The sequence below is a fragment of the Castor canadensis genome, chromosome 1 (genome assembly GCF_047511655.1).
Source record: "Castor canadensis chromosome 1, mCasCan1.hap1v2, whole genome shotgun sequence".
Taxonomy (NCBI): Eukaryota; Metazoa; Chordata; class Mammalia; order Rodentia; family Castoridae; genus Castor; species Castor canadensis.
This window is the reverse complement of record NC_133386.1, coordinates 138,860,896-138,879,154: the sequence shown is the minus strand read 5'-3', so window position 1 is coordinate 138,879,154 and position 18,259 is coordinate 138,860,896. Positions and strand designations below refer to the sequence as shown.

The following is an 18,259-nucleotide window of genomic DNA, read 5'->3' as shown; positions in this document are numbered from 1 at the left end:
TGTTGGCAAGGTTTTAGAATAACTACAAATGTTAAATGGTACAACCACGTTGGAAAAAAAATGTCAGGTTTTTTTTTTTTTGATGGTACTTGGGCTTGAACTCAGGGCCTATACCTTGAATCACTCTACCAGCACTTTTTTTGTGAAGGATCTTTTTTTTTGTTTGTTTGCTCAGGCTGGCTTCAAATCTCGATCCTCCTGATCTCTGCCTCCCGAGTAGCTAGGATTACAGGTGTGAGCCACCAGCACCTGGCAAGATAACATTTTAATTACTTTTCTTTTCTCCTTTGTTTTTGGTGGAACTGGGGTTGGAACTCAGAGCTTTAGACTTACAAAGCAGGTGCTCCACCACTTTAGCCACATCACCAGTCTAGCTTCATTTTCTTTTTTTTTTTTTTGGCGGTACTGACAATTGAACTCAGGGCCTCACACTTGCAAGGCAGGCACTCTACCATTTGGGCAAAAAAGGGCACTCCACCAGCCCTTTTTTGTGATTTTTTTTTCGTGATAGGGTCTCCTGAACTATTTTCTTGGGCTGATTTCAAACTGTGATCTTCCTGATCTCTGTCTCCTGAGTAGCTAGGATTACAGGTGTGAGCCAACAGTGCCAGGCATAAAATGTCAGTTTCTTGAAATGTTAAACATAGCCGGGTGCCAGTGGCTCATACCTGTAATCCTAATTTCTTGGGAAGCTGAGATCAGGAGGATCATGGTTTGAAGCCAGCCTAGATAAATAGTTTGTGAGGCCCCATTGCAAATAACCAGAGTAAAATGGACTGCAGGTATGGTTCAAGTGGTGGAATGCCTGCTTTGCAAGTGTAAAGCTCTAAGTGCAAACTCTTGTCTTACCAAAAAAAAAAAAAAAAATGAAGTTGAACATATACCTACTATATCATCCAGCTAAAGCATATGTCCATTGCAGTTTCACCAATCCAAATGTCCACCAACAGACAGAAGAATAAACAATTTGTGATATATCCATACAACAGAATACTGCTTAGCAATTAAAATAAATGAATTATTGATATTTATGTATTTATGAAGAGTCTCAAAATAATCACATTGAACCAAAGAAGCCATATAAGATAGAATATATATGATTCTGTTTATATAAATTCTAGGAATGCAGATCAATCCATAAGTGACAGAAGGTGGATCAGTGGCTGACTGAGGGATAGGAAGGAAAGGTTACAAAGAAGAATGAAGAAAACTTTTGAGGGCAATGAATATGTTCACTATTGTAATTGTGATGATGGTTTCACTAGTGTATACATATGGCAAAATGTGCCAGACTTTGTATTTTAAATCTGTGCAGTCCTTTGTATGTCAATTATTCCTCAGTAAAGCAGTTAAAATATTAACAGAGCTTTGGAATTGTAATGGCAACTGGCTACACAGTACTTGAAGATGCTACATAACCATTAATTACACTGGATATAGGACATTCAATTATTTAAAAAGAAAAATGAATGCATGGCAATTAAAATGAATGGTGACAAAGGTTAGAAGAATACAGGGAAAGTCACAGAGTTAGGGAGTACATAAGATCAGGGCTTTAGAGGCAGATACATTGGGGCTCAAATACTACCTCTCCTCACATGCTGGGTGCCCTTGAGAGATATTTAATTCTCCCAAGACTATCTCTTCATCTGTAAATACCCTCAGGATTATTGTGCTCATTAATTAACTGTGCTTGTACAGGTAAGGTATGAATGTACCTGACACAGCATCTGAGACACAATTCACCCTTTATCAATGTGAACTCCCTCCTTTTGGTGGTAATTTAAACTTGGTTGGTAGAACTGGAGTCACTGCTTATCTTGGGGTTCAGATGAGTATTTTTTTTTTCATTTTTCTTTTATTATTCATATGTGCATACAAGGATTGGTTCATTTCTCCCCACTGCCCCCACCCCCTCCCTTACCCCTCACTCCGCCCCCTCCCTCTCCCCCCCCCCAATACCCAGCAGAAACTATTTTGCCCTTATTTCTAATTTTGTTGTAGAGAGAGTATAAGCCATAATAGGAAGGAACAAGGGTTTTTGCTGGTTGAGATAAGGATAGCTATACAGGGCATTGACTCACATTGATTTCCTGTGCGTGGGTGTTAAACCTTCTAGGTTAATTCTTTTTGATCTAACCTTTTCTCTAGTACCTGTTCCCCTTTTCCTATTGGCCTCAGTTGCTTTAAGGTATCTGCTTTAGTTTCTCTGTGTTAAGGGCAACAAATGCTAGCTAGTTTTTTAGGTGTCTTACCTATCCTCATCCCTCCCTTGTGTGCTCTCGCTTTTATCATGTGCAGATGAGTATTTTTTGACATGCACTACAGATAAGGAACTGCGTCAGGGCCTTTTTTTTGTTTTTAAGAAATTAAGTTTACTTTTGTATTTCATAGGAATCATAGTTGATGAAGCGTAAGTTTTTGTGGTACTGGAGTTTGAACTCAGGCTCTATACCTTTAGTGACTGCACCAGCTCCTTTTTTGTGATGGGTTTTTTCAAGATAGGGTTTTGTGAGCTATTTGCCTGGGCTGGTTTTGAACCACAATCCTCCTGATCTCTGCCTCCTGAACAGCTAGGATTACAGCGTGAGCCACCGGCACACAGTTAAGCATAAGTTTTTTAAACTGAGAATGAACTTCATTTCCTAAGAACAGTCATCACACACAAAAGTTGGTGATATACACATAGTAGTTTACTACTTAGAAATATCATTATCATTTTGTTTTGTTTTTGAAAGAGTTTCATTATGTTGCCCAGGTTAGCCTCCCACTGGCTATCCTTCTGCATCAGCCTCCTAAGCAGTGAGTTTTACAGGTACGTGATACAACGCCTGGCTCATTACCTTTTTTGTTGGATAGTCTAGTAATTTCATATGTATACAGATTTTATTTATTTACTTATTTAACCTCACATTTTTGTGGTAAGAACATTCAGCATCCACTTTCTTTACATTTTTTAGGAATGCAATAAATATCAGCAATGGGTTTTTTCCCCCTAGTGCTGGGAAAATACAATAAACACATTATCATTCTCTATAGTTACTTTGCTTCACAATAGATCTCTTGAAATTTATTCCTGACTCACTATAATTATGTATCCTTTGGTATTTCCCCTTATCCCTTGCTAACCATCCCAGTCTCAGGAAACCACCATTCAACTCTCTAATTCTTTGGGATCAACTTTTTAAGATTCCACATGAGTAAAATCATATGGCATTTGCCCTTCTGTGCTGGGGTTATTTCACTTAACACAATATCTTCCAGGTCCACCCACGTTGTCATGAATGGCAGGACTTCATTCTTTTTATAGCTGAGTAATATTACCATGCATGTGTGTGTATCACATTTTTAAATCCATTCATCTTCTGATAGACATTTAGGTTGATTCCCTATCTGGGCTCTTGCGAATAGTCCTGTAATAAACATGGGACTGTGGATATCTCTTCAACACACTGACTTTATTTCCTCTGTAATATATACTCATTAGTGGGAATGCTGGATTGGTACTTTTTCTTTTTGGCAGTACTAGGGTTTGCAGGGCCTCACGCTTGCTAGGCAGGTGCTTTTACCACTTGAGCCACTCCACCAGCCTTTGGATTGATAGTTTTAAAAAACTTTTATTTCTATTTATTTTATGTTGAATTTAGTCTCATGCTGTAAGGGTTTTTTTATTTTTATTTATTTATTTTTTTTCAGTTTCTTCTGGGTATGTTTTGTGAAACTCCTCTTTTTGTTTGAAAGAATTTCAAATGTGGCAGGGGGAGCTCATGTATGGGTTAATTGAGCCATGGGCTCTAGAAGTACAGTGGTGCATCTTGGGTGCTTTGTTCACCTGGACATGACACCAGAGAATCTAAACCTTAAATTTCAACATTACTGTCTGCATTTTTGTTTAAAATTTTGTGCAGCAAAAATTCAGCACTCTTTTTGGGCCACCAGCCCTATGTCCAGCTTCACTGGCCTGGGCACACCTAACAACTCCACCATTATAATACCTGAAAGGCACAATAGATTTCTTCAAAGTGTCATCTTTGAGATACATGGTTTTTTGTTTTTTGGTTTTTTTGATAGGCATATCTTTGATGGCCTGGGCAGTTTCTCAGGTGTTCTTTCCCAACCCCCCCAGGTATTCTTAAAATGAACACAAAGACTTGAATCCTCTTTGTTGTTGTAGGGTTTTCTGAGTCAAGAGAGTAGTAAACCATTTTTACAGGTTACCTTAGGCCAGTTACAGGAAGAACTTGAATTGGTATTTTACTTGTTATGGTTATGGAGAAAGTCAAAGAGCATAGTATAGTATAGCTGGAGACACTTCTGAAAAATTCTCTACATTTTTTCAATGCTCACCTTTTGGTCTTGGCTGTCAGTATGCGAGACTGGTTTTTCTCAATCCATAGACACTAACTCACCACTGGCAAGGACTATTTGGGGTAATTAGGCAGCTGAGAACTAAACTGCCATCTCAAAGGTTAAAAATATTTAATTTCGTTGTCTTTCAATCATATTCAGCATAGTCTTCATAATGACTGCCGTCAGAATTTCCCTCCTTTCCCTTTCTTTTTTTCTTCCTTTTTTCTTTTGAGAAAAGATCTAGGCTGGCTTGAAACTCACTACAGCCCAGGATAGTCTGGAACTTGTGGTCCTCTGGTCTCCACCTCCTGAGTGCCGGGATTACAGACATGTACCACTATACCCAGCAGTCAGAATTTATTTCCATACAATTCTGCAAATGCTCAGACTCGTAAGGCACAACAAAGCAGACTGTCAGTGTGCTTTTGTACAATAGTTGGGGGAAGTTGAATAAAGATAGGTAAGTCATGGAAATCGTGTCAGCTCTAGAAAATCTTAGAAGAAAAAGAAAACAGAAAGAATAAAAATAGTTCAAAGGATTCTATTAAACATACTTCTTTTTGGGAATCTACATTACAGAAAAAATTCTCAATATGGAAAAAAAGAAACACTTAGTCATTTGTTATCTAAGGAACACTGGTTCCAGAACTCCCTGTGGTTACTAAAATCCATAGATGCCTAAGTTACTTATATAAAATGGTGTAGCATTTCAATATAATCTATGAACATCCTCCCATATAATTTAAACCATCTCTAGAGTACTTATATTATCTAATATAATGCAAATGCTGTGTATAATTGTTATACCGTATTGCTTAGGGAATACTGATAAGAGAAAAAAGTCTGCATATGTTCAGCACAGTTGTAATTTTTTTCCCAAATCTTTTTGATCTGTGGTTGGTTGAATCAATTGATGCAGAACTGAGGGATACACAGGACTGACTGGATGTAAAAAATGTTTTTTTTTAGAGCATTATTTAGAATACTGAAAATCTGAAGGAAATGTAAACACTGAATGTATAACAGAACAGTTAGGTTATTTCTAGCATACCTTTCTAAATAACACTAGAGACATTCAAGGATAATTACGAAGACAAGCAGTAATGAGGAATGTTATATATCAGAAAAAATATACAAATTTAACTTAATTATGATAAATGTTTAGAAACAACAGCAAAATAAGGATGGAATACCTTTCAAAATATCATGCTGTATACCATAAATGTGCGTAATTTGTCCTTGTCGGTCAAATAAATAAATAAAAAAGAAAGGAAATAAACCATTATTGCCATCTGTGGTATTGTAAGAATGGAGATATTGGTCATTTGCTTCTTTATTGTATTTTCTAATTTTTTGTAATTTTACTTACACAGATTTTTATATTATAAAATTAATATAATTTCAAAAGTTATGTTGTAGATGGGGTACAAGTTTTGAGTAAGAGAAGGCAGGTAAGTAGAAGGGAAAGATGAGTGACAAAGGCTGACTGGGTCACTGGCAGCAGTCCAATCTCAGGAACTTAGGTTTAGGCTCCAGTTACTCATAACTGACTAGCTATATCAGCAGGCTGTTCTCCTTTTAGACAGTGCTGCTACATTCTGGAATTCTTTTCTTTTTTTTCCCCAACCTTATATTCTGTACCACAATGTGAGACAGAACACAAAGAGTTAACACCCAAGTATAGTTCCTTCCTTATTCTATAAGATAGATTGCATACTTAGAAACATTTATCTTCCAGAAGGCACTTTTAGTAATGCTGTTAATGTCTAACAGTAATATTAATCATGTTTTCCAGACGACTAATGCTTTTGCTGGCATCTATAATGGAAGCACATACTTGGTCACCAAAATGTGTATTTCTGCTTCATGTTCCTCAGCCAGTTAGCTGTCAGTATAAAGAGATATAATCCTCTCTAATTTATTTCAGTATTATTTAAAAGCAGCTCAAATAACTATTGGGGTCTCATTAAGCTACTTTGTGACTTAATCGCTCCTTTATATTATTGGTAGATCTACCAAATATAACTGTCAGCTGAAAGAAGGAAGACACAGACTCCATAAGACTGGCTAGAGGAACTTGTTCAAGGTACACTGTACACATGTATAGAATTATCACAATTTAATCCCCTCATGTTATCAATGTATGATAAAATTTAAAGGCGTGATTAGACTGCAAAATGGCCCTTCTGGATGAGTTGATGCCTCTGGATGAGCTGAAATCTCCTTCATTCCCTTCCTTCACACTCAGGAGTCCTCTATCGCCTGTTAAAATTCTTCATGTGCAAATGAAGAAAGACATTTCCTTCACTGGGCAAAATTCTTCCCTATTCTTACAGCTAGCATTGGATTTTTTTGATAGCATGTCACAGAAATCAGGAGACTTTAGGGTTTAAGGAACTCTTAAGAATCATTTAACCTTATGTTCCCTAAGAAACCTGGAGTGAAGTGGTTTTTTCCAAGGTGTGCTGATGAGTTAGAAGTGAGCAATTCTGAGTTTGCCACACAGTGGCCCAGTCATACTAGATCTATGAAAGTCCGTCTGCTTTCCCAGCTTGAAAACTCTTTGAGGAGAGATCAAGCCTTGTTCATCTCTGATTTATTCAGGAAGGAAGCAGAGTCAGGTGACACAAGCATGCTCTGTTTTAGTGAAAACAGGGCAAGCTCTTCTAATCCCAAAAGTCAAGTGGATGATGTGTATGTTTTTTCCCTAGTTGGTTTACCATTAATAGTAAAAATAAAAATAAACCTTCAATAGATTATTTTCCTTAAAATGTATAATCATACTCAACCCTTTTTAAATGTGCAAGTGCATTCCTGTTAGAAAATCAAAATGCTATATGAAAACATCGACAAAACCTTCCAGGAATGTTTTCAAACTTAGGCCAGTTTCTCTAGCAAGGATGCCTTATATCTGAAGGACACAAGTATTAAAGAGGCACAATGTGTACAGTGGGAACTCAGGAGATTAGAGTTTTAGCTTTTAGCTTACTACTATTCCACTCTTCCATCCATCTACTCATTTCTTCCTTCAACAAATATTTGTTAAATACCTACTATGTACCAGGTACTTTGTTGTGTGGAGCAGTGAATCAGGTAGATAATAAGCAAAAGAAAAAACTAAAGAAAAGAAATACACTGGTAAATAGCATTTAGGAAATAAAGAGGAGGATGACCAAGAGTAATGCGTGGGAGACAGCAGCAGGCATTATTGCTGACTGGTTTGACAAGTATGCATCACACCACACCTGTGTAGCATCAGGAAAATCACTGAACTTTTCTGGTACTCAGGTGTCCAATATGACAAACTAAGGTTGAACTAGAAGACACAGGAATAGAAAAAGCCCTGGACCTGAAGTAAGAAAACAAGCTTGTGTTGTCAATTCCACCTGCACTGGCTCCCTGTGACAGAAGCAGGAGAGCCCTTGAGGACTACAGTCATCTTTAGAGTAAGCCCACACACTTTCAAAAGATGTTTTACAACTCTCTGAATGTTCATGTTTATTTTCAACAGAGAAGACCTCCAAGAACTTCAGAAACACTAGATTAAGTTTTTTATATTAGGACTGGAAGCATGGCTCAAATAATAGAGAGACTGCCTTCTGAGCATGAAGTTCTGAGTTCAAACCCCAGTACTGCCAAAAAGCAACCAACCAACCAAAATATAAGTTTTCTATTCTAATACTTCCAGACAAGAAGCATATTTACTTCACGAATGGAATAATGAGTTTGGTAGACAGGCACTGATAATCTAATTAGTGTTAATGTATTTTTCACTGCACATTAAAAAATCCCAACACACTATTTTTCCTTGTTTTCCTATACTAAGTTTAAATAAAGTGACAGGATGAAGGAAAAAAAAAATCACACCTCTAGCAAATCATTATCTTTTCTTTTAAATTCTGGCTAAGTGGCTACAGAACCAAAGAACAGAGAAAGTTAGGCAGCCACTACATTCAAGAAAAGAAACTGTACCGAGTGCGGAGTGCCATTGCTGGTCACTGCAGAAGGGCGGGCCCACCGTTCATTTTCCAGTTCTTCCATTACTTGGTTCATGGCACTCTTTAGCCACGTGTCCACACACACACCAATCTGCTTTAGCAGGTCCAGCCGGGCTTCAGCTTTTAGCTTAATTATCTAAGAAAACCAAGAAACTAGTCAGAAATCAAGGCAATTGCCCACACATTGATTAAGTTAATCCCCACTTATTAGTAATTTGACATCCATTAGTAATTCTTAGATGATAGTTTTTCACTTGCAGAGAGGATAGGAGGGGAGAAGAAGATATGAGCTCAAGAACAGGAATATGGACCTACTTTTATTTATTTATTTATTTAGGGTGTGCTGGAGATTGAGCCTAGGTCCTTACGCATGCTAAGCATTTGCTCCTATTACTGAGCTATACCTGCTATCAGTCGGCATACTTGTATCTTGACAAGAGCACAGTATGGGATGACACATTAAATATAAGTTACCAAAGGAAGGGACTGGTGTGCCATAAAGTCTGCTTTCCTTTCCTATGCCTCAGAACATTCTGAAATCCAGCATTTTCAGGAGCTTTTTTTTTTTTTTTTTTTTTATTCATATGTGCATACAAGGCTTGGGTCATTTCTTCCCCCTGCCCCCACCCCCTCCCTTACCACCTTTCAGGAGCTTTTTAACCCAACCCTGGCATTTTTCTTTTCTTTTATAATCCATGGTTTACCATCTGAATGATCTCATCATGTCACTCCCCTACTTAAAAACTTCCATGACTGTAGGCTACTTACTGAGTGAAGAATCAAATAATTTTTAACCTGGAATAAAGGATCTTCACACTTTGATGGAAGTATTTTCTTCTATGCCTTTCCACACACCTTGTGCTCCCACACCGACCCTTCTTCTGACACACCATGTACTCTTGTGCCTTTGTTCACACCAGTCCTTCTGTTTACAATGCCTTTTCATTGCTTTTTTTTTTTTTTTCCAACAGTGCTAAGGATTGCACCCAGGACCTTACACATGCTAGGCAAGTGCTCTATATCTTGAACTGCGCTCCTATTTTTGTTTTGGTTTTGTTTTGGTTTTGTTTTGAGATAGTATTTTGTAGCTGCTTTTGTCGAGGCTGGTCTCAAAACTTGTGATCCTCCTGCCTCTGTCTCAGGAGTAGCTGGAATTAAATTCAAGTCCCACCACATCTGGCTATTTTTTCATTGCTTTTTATCTTTTATGACTACCTACATTGCTTTTAGATGCTGGTGAGCCCTTATCTTTTGAGGATCAGTTGAAACACTATCCTTGTATGAAGATTTTTTTTTTCTAACTATTCCTCCTCTGTTCTTAGGCAGTTAATCATATGCTTCTCTCTGTTCCTAAAGCACCCTATGCAGATCTAGTTATAATGTGATAGGTATTATATTATACTTAGCTATTTGTTTTCCTTTTTTATATAACTGGATGCTCCTTTAGGACTGGAACACAGACATTCAATACTATTCTCCTAGTATGTGTTCAGTAGTCTTCTTTTTCTTTTCTTTTTGAATGAGTACTCTACTAAAAAGCACTTCTACTTCTCTTCCAAGAAAATATTTTATTTTGAACAGATCTGGCACTCCAGTTGAAATTAATCTTGAAAGACTGCCATTCAATGATACTGTGTTATATAGACTTTTGGTTCCCTTTAATAATAATGTTTGATAATAAAGTATCTCTCTTTAATGATACTAACATTCTTCAGCATAAACTTAAAAAATTCCCCTTTGATTTGGTTGTCTTTAGTGATTAACTTGTTTGTTGATTAATAGTGTTTTTGTTTTTAAGTTAAATTATGACATAGCTGTCAGAAATACCAGGAATTCAGAGTAAAAAGATCCTCTTCTCTAAATTCAAAAAAGGAAATGACTGCCTATTCTTTGGCCCTTCTTCATAAACCATGAGCAAGTAAGCATAAAACCAGTTTTAACCCTGTCCCAATCAAACAGTAACTGCTCTGGTCAAACAGTCATGCCTCTGAAAATCATCCACCCAGTAACAGCTCTGTGCTTTTGAAAGACAACCACAGCCTCCCACCACCATGCCTCTGATAGTCTGCCATTTCTAAACAACATGCTAAGGAGCTCCAGGTGTAGCCAGGGGTTGAACACGTTACTTAGCATGTGCTGGGAACTAGGTTCAATTGCCTGCACCAAAAATAAAAGAATAAAAATAAAAGCCATGGTTAAAAATGAGCTACTCCTTAAAACATTCCAAGTTTTGAAAATATGCCAATCCCTAAAGGTCAACTTCTCAAAATTCTACATATCAAGTCCTGGCTTTGTTCAGAGAGTATGTTTTGTAAGAATCATTCTCTTCTGCTTAGCAAGAAGTAAACTCAGCTCCTTTGTTTCACATGGTAGAGTGGTGGTCTCTTCTTTAACAGTGGAGTTTCACTGAGATAATTTTGAGGACCCTCATTTAGTGGCTTTCTTGTGAGAGTTGGAAAAACAAGTACTCACAGAACCTATTTGGTATGCAATTTTGATTACAATTTGGATCTGGACTCTGCTTGGGAAGTTGGCATCAAAAACAATTTGAGCTTTGACCTGAGTATTTCAGTAGGTTTTTATTATTGAATTAATTTTGTCATCCTAAGATTTTAAAGGTTATAAATTTAAAAAAATGGAGGTAAGAGATAAGGGATATAGCTTAATTGTAGAGTACTTGCCTAGTATGCCTGAGGTACTGAACTTGATCCTAGGACCATACACAGAAAAGCTGTATTTAAAAACGGACATAAAATTCACCTTACATAAAATCCATCATCTTAACAATTTCAAAGTTCAAAATCAATGGCTTTGAGAATCATATAGATTTTTTTTTTGGCAGCACTGAGGTTTGAACTCAGGGCTTCACACTTGCTGGGGCTAGCTTTGAACTGTGATCCTCCTGATCTCTGCCTCCTGAGAAGCTAGGATTACAGGTGTGAGCCACTGGTGCCTGGCTTCATACAGATCTCTATATAATGTAACTAGAGTTTTCAGCTTACAGGCACACCACTTGGTAAATACTCTTGCTTATTTTTTTTTTGATAATTTCTTTTTCTCTATTTCCCTTCCTTTTTCAGTTACAGCTTTATTGATATATAGTTCACGTACCATACATTTCATTCATTTAAAGTATACAATTCAATTTATAGCATATTCATAGTATATGCAACTATCTACAGTCAGTTTCAGAATATTTTAATCATCCCTGAAACTCAGTACTATTTTGCTATTGCTCTCCTGTCTCCATGCCCCCTGTAGCCCCTGGCAATCACTAGTCTACCTTCTATCTCTATAGATTTGCCTCTTCTGGACATTTAATGTAAATTAAATCATATGTTGTCTTCTACGATTACCTTCTTTCACTTAGAATGTTTTCAAGAATGATCTTGTGGTGACATGACCAGTATTTCATTCCCTTTAACAGTCAACTAGCATTCTATTGTATGGACATTCCACTTTTGCTTACCCATTTCTAAGGTGATGAACATTTAAAAAAATTTTTTTGTTACCATAAATATTCATGTATGAGTTTTTGTGTGAACACAGGTTTTCATTTATCTTGTGTATATTCCTAGGACTGACATTGCTGGGTCATAAGTTTAATCATTTGGGGAAATGGTTCTTCAAAGTGGATGTACCATTTGACCCCCGCACCTGGTATGAGGGTTTTTCCACATCCTGGCAAGCACTTGTTAATGTCTGCCTTTTGATTCTAGCCAGGCTAGTGGTATGAAGTGGTATCTCATCATACTGTTTATATTGCCTTGATGACTAATGGTGTCAACGCATGTTACTGATCATTTGTACATCATCTTTGGAGAAATTTTACTCAGATCCTTTGTCCATTTTAAATTGGGTTAATTGCCTTTTCATTGTTCTTTTTATTTCATCTTTCTCTTTTCATGATAAACAATTTTTACATATCCTAGAAACAGGTCCCTTATGAGGTATGTGGTTTGCAAATATTTTTCCCCATTCTCTGAGCTTTCTCTTTCTTGAAGCATCCTTTCAAAAGTTTTTAATTTTGATAGTCTTAATTATTTATTGATTGGGCTTCTGGTGTCAAATCTAAGAAATTAATCCAAGATTTGCCCCTATGGTTTCTTGTGAGAGTTTTATACCTTTACTCGTTATATTTAGGTATTTGCTTGAATTAACTTTTATACAGAATGTGAGGTAGAAGGTGTTAAAACAACTAATTGGGAGGCTGCTAGATTAAGATGGCCTACTCAGTGTAAAGGATAAAATGAAACTTAAGCTTAACCAACTATCTTCTAACTAGGCATTTCCACTGGGAATCATCCAAATAAGGCTATTGCTCTATTGTAACCGATCAAATGGTTTTTGTTGCTGTTGTTATTATTATTATTCTTTTATGCCTATAGACTTCCCTGAGTCTCAAACTGCATAAGGCTGGTAGTACTCAATCATGAAAGCATGCTCAGAGTAACTCTGTGCCTAAGTTTATCTTTTAACAGGGTCTAACTCCATTCTAAATAAAAGAATAGCCAATTTGTCCCCAACATTATACATTTTAAAGAAATGAAAAAAATTTTAAGTTAATCAACAAGGTTTTTCTTGGAAATCAGAACTGTACCTGATGAACATGGTATTTGCAAACTTAGACTTAGGTTGCAGTTCCAGAATTAAGTATTGCTGTCTTCCTTTTAGAGTTCTGTGATATTATATCTGTATTGGTTTTGATATTGTATTTATATTGGCTTTTGTCCACATTCCCAGCTAATAACTTGCATAGCACTTATAATTTCTTAAGTAACTAGAACAATTAACGTATTTGGTTTATTGTCCTTAACTCCTGGAGCAGCTTCAGAATAATACAGGTAAAAGATAGTCTTTTGTTGTAATGTTGGAGTACTTTAGGCAAAATCTCTCTGACTTACTTCTGTCTGCCTTTTACTTCCCAAGGCAGACCATAGAAACTAGAATCTCTTTGGCCCAAGGCAGGTAATTAAAACTATAATCTTTTCTGCCTTTCTGTACCCTGTCTGATAGAAGATCCTACGACCCCCATTTTGAGAGGGGTCCTGCTCCATACCTGGAAGAATGGAATGCTGCATAGAGAGACCAAGAAAAATCTGGACAGGCCTTGCTGAGTTACCCTCAGTCTATTAGCATCAGCTTATACCTTTTTGTTCCAGTCACATTTCCCATGGTTATCTAAGCTTCAATCAAATTCCACAAAAGTCCTAAAGGAAAGGAATGAAGAACTTCTGGACAGGTGAACAAAAGGGGCTGTGCCAGGAGGGTGATACACCCTACCTCCACAGGGATGGAAGTTCTTATGCTGGGAATCTTTCCAGACCTCACCCTGTATGTGTCTTCATTTGGCTGCTTATTTGTAGCCTTTTCAATATTCTTTATAATAAGGTAGTAAGTACACAGTGTTTGAGTTCTGTGAACTGCTCTAATAAATTAATTGAACCTAAAAGAAGGAGTTGTTGAGAACCTCAATTTTGTGGTTAGTTGGTCAGAAGTTCTGGAGGTCTGGACTTGTGAGGGTATCTGAAGTGAGGCAAGCCTTGGGGACTGAGCCTGTGGGTTCTAACACTACCTCCAGTTAATATCAGAAATGAGTTGCACTAGAGGATGCCTATCTGGTGCCCACTACAGGAACACTTGGTTGCTTGCTGGTGGGGAGTGATCCCAAACATTTTGGGATTATGGAAGTGATCTGTGTTGTGAGTATAGAATAGGAAGAACTGAGTTTGGTTTGTTTTCCTTGAAATCCTCAGAGGTTCCAGTTGCTTATATTTTAACAATTATTTAAAAGTAGAACTTTCCAAGCCAGGTGCTGGTGGCTAATGCCTATAATCCTAGCTACTCAGGAGGCAGAGATCAGGAGGACCATGATTTGAAGCCAGCCCTGGGCAAATAGTTCAGGAAACTTTATCTTGACAAACCTACCCATCACAAAAAAGTTCTGGTGAAGTGGCTCAAGGTGTAGGCCCTGAGTTCTGAGTTCAAAGCCCAGTATTGCAAGCAAAAACAAACAAACAACAACAACAAAAATCTTTCTGGTATTTTCACATGAATTGTTTTAAGATAGAATCTCCAGGCTTAGGGCTGACAGAGTGGCTCAAGTGGTAGAGTGTCTGCCAAGCAAGGAAGACCCATCCTGAATGTCGGCAGCATTGCCCTATAGGGTGTGGACAGGATGGAATAAAAAGGGAAAGGAGAAAGCCAGCTAGCATAAGCATTCTATGTGTTCCTGGATGCCATGATGGAAACTGCTCTGTCACACCCTCCCTGCCATGATGGACTGAAATCTGTGAAACCTTGAGCCAAAGTAAATCTTTCTTCCTTTCAGTTGTTTTGCTTAAAGTGTTCTGTCACAGCAGTGAAAGTCTGACTAATACAACAGTTCTCTGTACACAAAATGCAACTAAACAAAAATGTAACCAAATCATTTTTGGAGCCTTTAAGAGGTAGAGGTTTTAAAATAATGTTTTAAAGATCCAGATCTCTTAGGATATTGGTGTAATAATATAGCCATTGCCTTGATTTTGATCAAAATTTAAAATAAATACATCGAAGTGCCACATCAGTTGAGTTTATGAAATTTTCCAACAGTTTTAAAGTCTGTAAATCTAATTAGGGCACAATTCACTTGCCATTGAAATATCATTTCTCTTAATGATAAGGACTATATCTGCTGCAACCCTAATATTTAGGGCACTTATCATAGTGAATCAATAGTGGTAGAGAATAATATTTACCTGTCTATTTTTGGTACCTTAAAAAATTCCAAACAACTTTTATTATATATACTAGGGACTATATGATTATACTATTTCATGCAATCTAAAAAAACTCACAAATCACAAAAATTTCATAGCTGGATGTCATAAAGTCTGCTTTACAGATGAGAAGAATGACTTAATCAAGGCAATACCAGTTGCGATAAATTCTTATAATAATCGTCCCAACAAACCATTCCTCCCATTACCCATGCAGTCCCCTTTCCTCACTGATTCTGGGCTTGTTCCTGTGATTTGGTATGGTCAATGGGATGCCAATTTGATGGAAGCAGAGGCACCTCAACAAGTGCTTGTAGTGCTTGACTTCTTGGAATGTGCCAACATTTGGCAAAGCCCAGTTAAGCCAATTTGAGGGTGAAAAACCCATGGGGAAAGGACCCAGCCCTCCCAGTTTAAACCAGCACTCCAGCCAACACTCTTGCTGGATGTAGAGGTTTGAGCAATCTCAGGTAAGTCCAGTAAAAGAAATGCACAGTCAACATCCAGCATAGTGAAAGGCAATAAAACAATGCTTTTGTTATAAAGTTTGAGGTGACTACTAAAGGAAACAACAGATTACTGTGCTTAAATAACTTAATTTCCAAATGTTTGGGTATTTTCCAGATATTTTTTCTAAAAATTTTTTTCTAGCATGATATTATAAAAAAATTCCAAACATATAAAAAAGTTGAAAGAATTTGTACAGTGCATGTTCATTCTATTAGGGTAATTTTTCAAAAGAACTGATGTTTCTTTTTCTTTTCTTCTTTTAGTAACTCTATTTTGCATGCATAATAAAATTCCATTGACCAAGTAGAAGTTGAATTAAAGTGCTTCTTTATAGGGTAGAGCAGAAAGTGCACAACAAATATTGTAAGAAATCCTGTATATTCAAGATATGTGAAAACACTGTTCCATAAATCAAATTGCAAAAGTCACAAAACTGTCTTAAATAAATATGGCTTTTTTTTTTTTCTCAGCTATTTTTTTGTTACTGAGTTTTAACTTAGTTCTGATTGGTCAGAGAACTTCCTCTGTATGACATCAATCCTTATAAGCTTACTGAGACTTGTTTATATTCTAGTATATGGTCTTGCTGAATGGTAAGTGGTCCATGTATATTTAAACAAAAACATATATTCTACTCCTTGCAATGGAATGTTCTATAAATGCCAAATAAGTAAAGCTGGTTAATCGTGCTGTTCAAGTTTTCTATAGTCTTACTGATTTTCAATTAACAAATGGGCACTGACATCTCTGACAACAATTGTAGTTTCTGTTTTCAGTTCTACCTGGTTTTGCTTCATACATTTTGCAGCTCTATTATTAGTTACATACACATGTAGGATTGTTATATCTTCTTGATGAGCTAAGCTCTTTTCTCCTTCTCCTTTTTTTTTGGTGGGACTGGAGTTTGAGCTCAGGGCTTCACACTTGTGAAGGAGGCAGGCGCTCTATTGCTTGAGTCACACCTCTAGTTCATCTGACTCTGGTTATTTTGGAGATGGAGTCTCAAAAACTATTTGCCTGAGCTGGCCTTGAACCTCGATCCTCCCAATCTCAATCTCCCAAGCAGCTAGATTACAGGTGTGAGCCAGGGGTGCTCGGCTGATCACTTTTTTTTTTTAAATCATTATGAATAATCCTTCTTAACATTCCTTGTCTTCAGATCTATTTTTTTCTGCATTAATATAATCACTCCAGTATTCTAGTGATTAGTGTTTGCTTTTCTGTGATAAGCAACAGATGAAATTTTTACTCAAGTTTTCTTGCCTTTCAGCTGTTGTTTCCTGCCAAGCTCCTTGGAGTATCTGTTCCTCATGTGGACTCAGGAATTGGATGGCAATTTATCTGCAAATCTGAGGGCTGCAAGACAGCAATCCTGAAGCCCTTATTAAGAATGAGGCTCTCTGCTTGAGTTCTAGCATGCTGCCCCTCAACAAACTGAGGGACTGTTCTTTCAAGAGGTGATTCCACTTCAGTTTTTCATATAATGCCTTGGGTCATTTCCCAGTTCTATCAAATAGTTTTGCTTTAATATTATACCTCAGATTAATAACTTATCTGTAAGAATTAGTCTTATATAAGCTAGCCTCTTTTTATAGTTTGGATCTTATAGGTCCCCAAAAGGTCCATGTTTTAAATTTTAAAGACTTGGTCCCCAGCTGGCACTAGTGGGAGGTTGTCTGGTCACGAGAGATGTGCCCTTGAGGGGGACAATGGGACCCTGTCCCCTCTTCTTGCTCTCTTTTTAGTGTCCTGAGCATAAGGTACACAGCTTTGTTCAATACCCACTCCCTGGTTAATGTGCTGCCTTGCCACAGGCTCAGAAGCCATGGGCCAACTGATCATGGACTGAAACCTCCAAAACTGTGAGCCAAAACAAACACTTCCTCTTTATAAGTTGATCATCTCAGGTACTTATTACGTAATGGAAAACTGACTAACACATTCTTAAAACAAAAAGCAGAAACTGTTTTAGAGATATATTTTACATTCAAAGAGAATTGCAAAGAAATATAAAATTTTGCTCAGTAGCTTACTATTAACAGTATTACTTGTGTTGTAGTTCTGATACTGTTTAATATGTACTTCAAGATAAAGCAAGTAAAGTAAGATGTTATTAGGAACCAAGATTTTCAGTGTAAAAGGAAAAAAAAAAACAGATATAAAGTCAAATACAATGAATAAAATCCCTCAAATTTTTAACTGGTATATCAAAATAAACTCATAATTATAAAACAGTAATAAATTTCTATCTATAACAAAGAAAAGATAAGGAATAAATGACATAGCAATAAGCTCAGCCCTTCATAGTCCAGATACTGGTGTCTGAGTAACAGATATTGGTGTCTGAATACCTTTATCTATTAAAAATAAATCAAACCTCATTAGAGAAATGGCTAATTCTAAGTCTGGGCAGAGAAGATACAAGGTGAGTCTATGACAACTTGTTGTTCTAGAAAGAAAGTGTTCCAACAAGGGGATTGGACAATGAGCACATGATAAAAGCTAGAGTACACAAGGGAGGGGTGAGGATAGGTAAGACACCTAAAAAACTAGCTAGCATTTGTTGCCCTTAATGCAGAGAAACTAAAGCAGATACCTTAAAGCAACTGAGGCCAATAGGAAAAGGGGACCAGGAACTAG

At 37.0% G+C, this 18,259-nt stretch overlaps 1 protein-coding gene across 8 annotated transcripts in view; it reads right to left on the bottom strand.

Moving 5' to 3' along the window:
- The window catches only part of Fchsd2 (FCH and double SH3 domains 2), a 272,221-nt gene that overhangs the window by 20,768 nt on the left and 233,194 nt on the right, over nucleotides 1–18,259 (bottom strand). For all 8 annotated transcript variants that reach the window (XM_074083602.1, XM_074083607.1, XM_020163919.2 and 5 more), the window contains one exon: nucleotides 8,323–8,484. In XM_074083602.1, coding sequence (XP_073939703.1) covers nucleotides 8,323–8,484 — 162 coding nt within the window. The remainder of the gene's footprint in view (nucleotides 1–8,322; nucleotides 8,485–18,259) is intronic.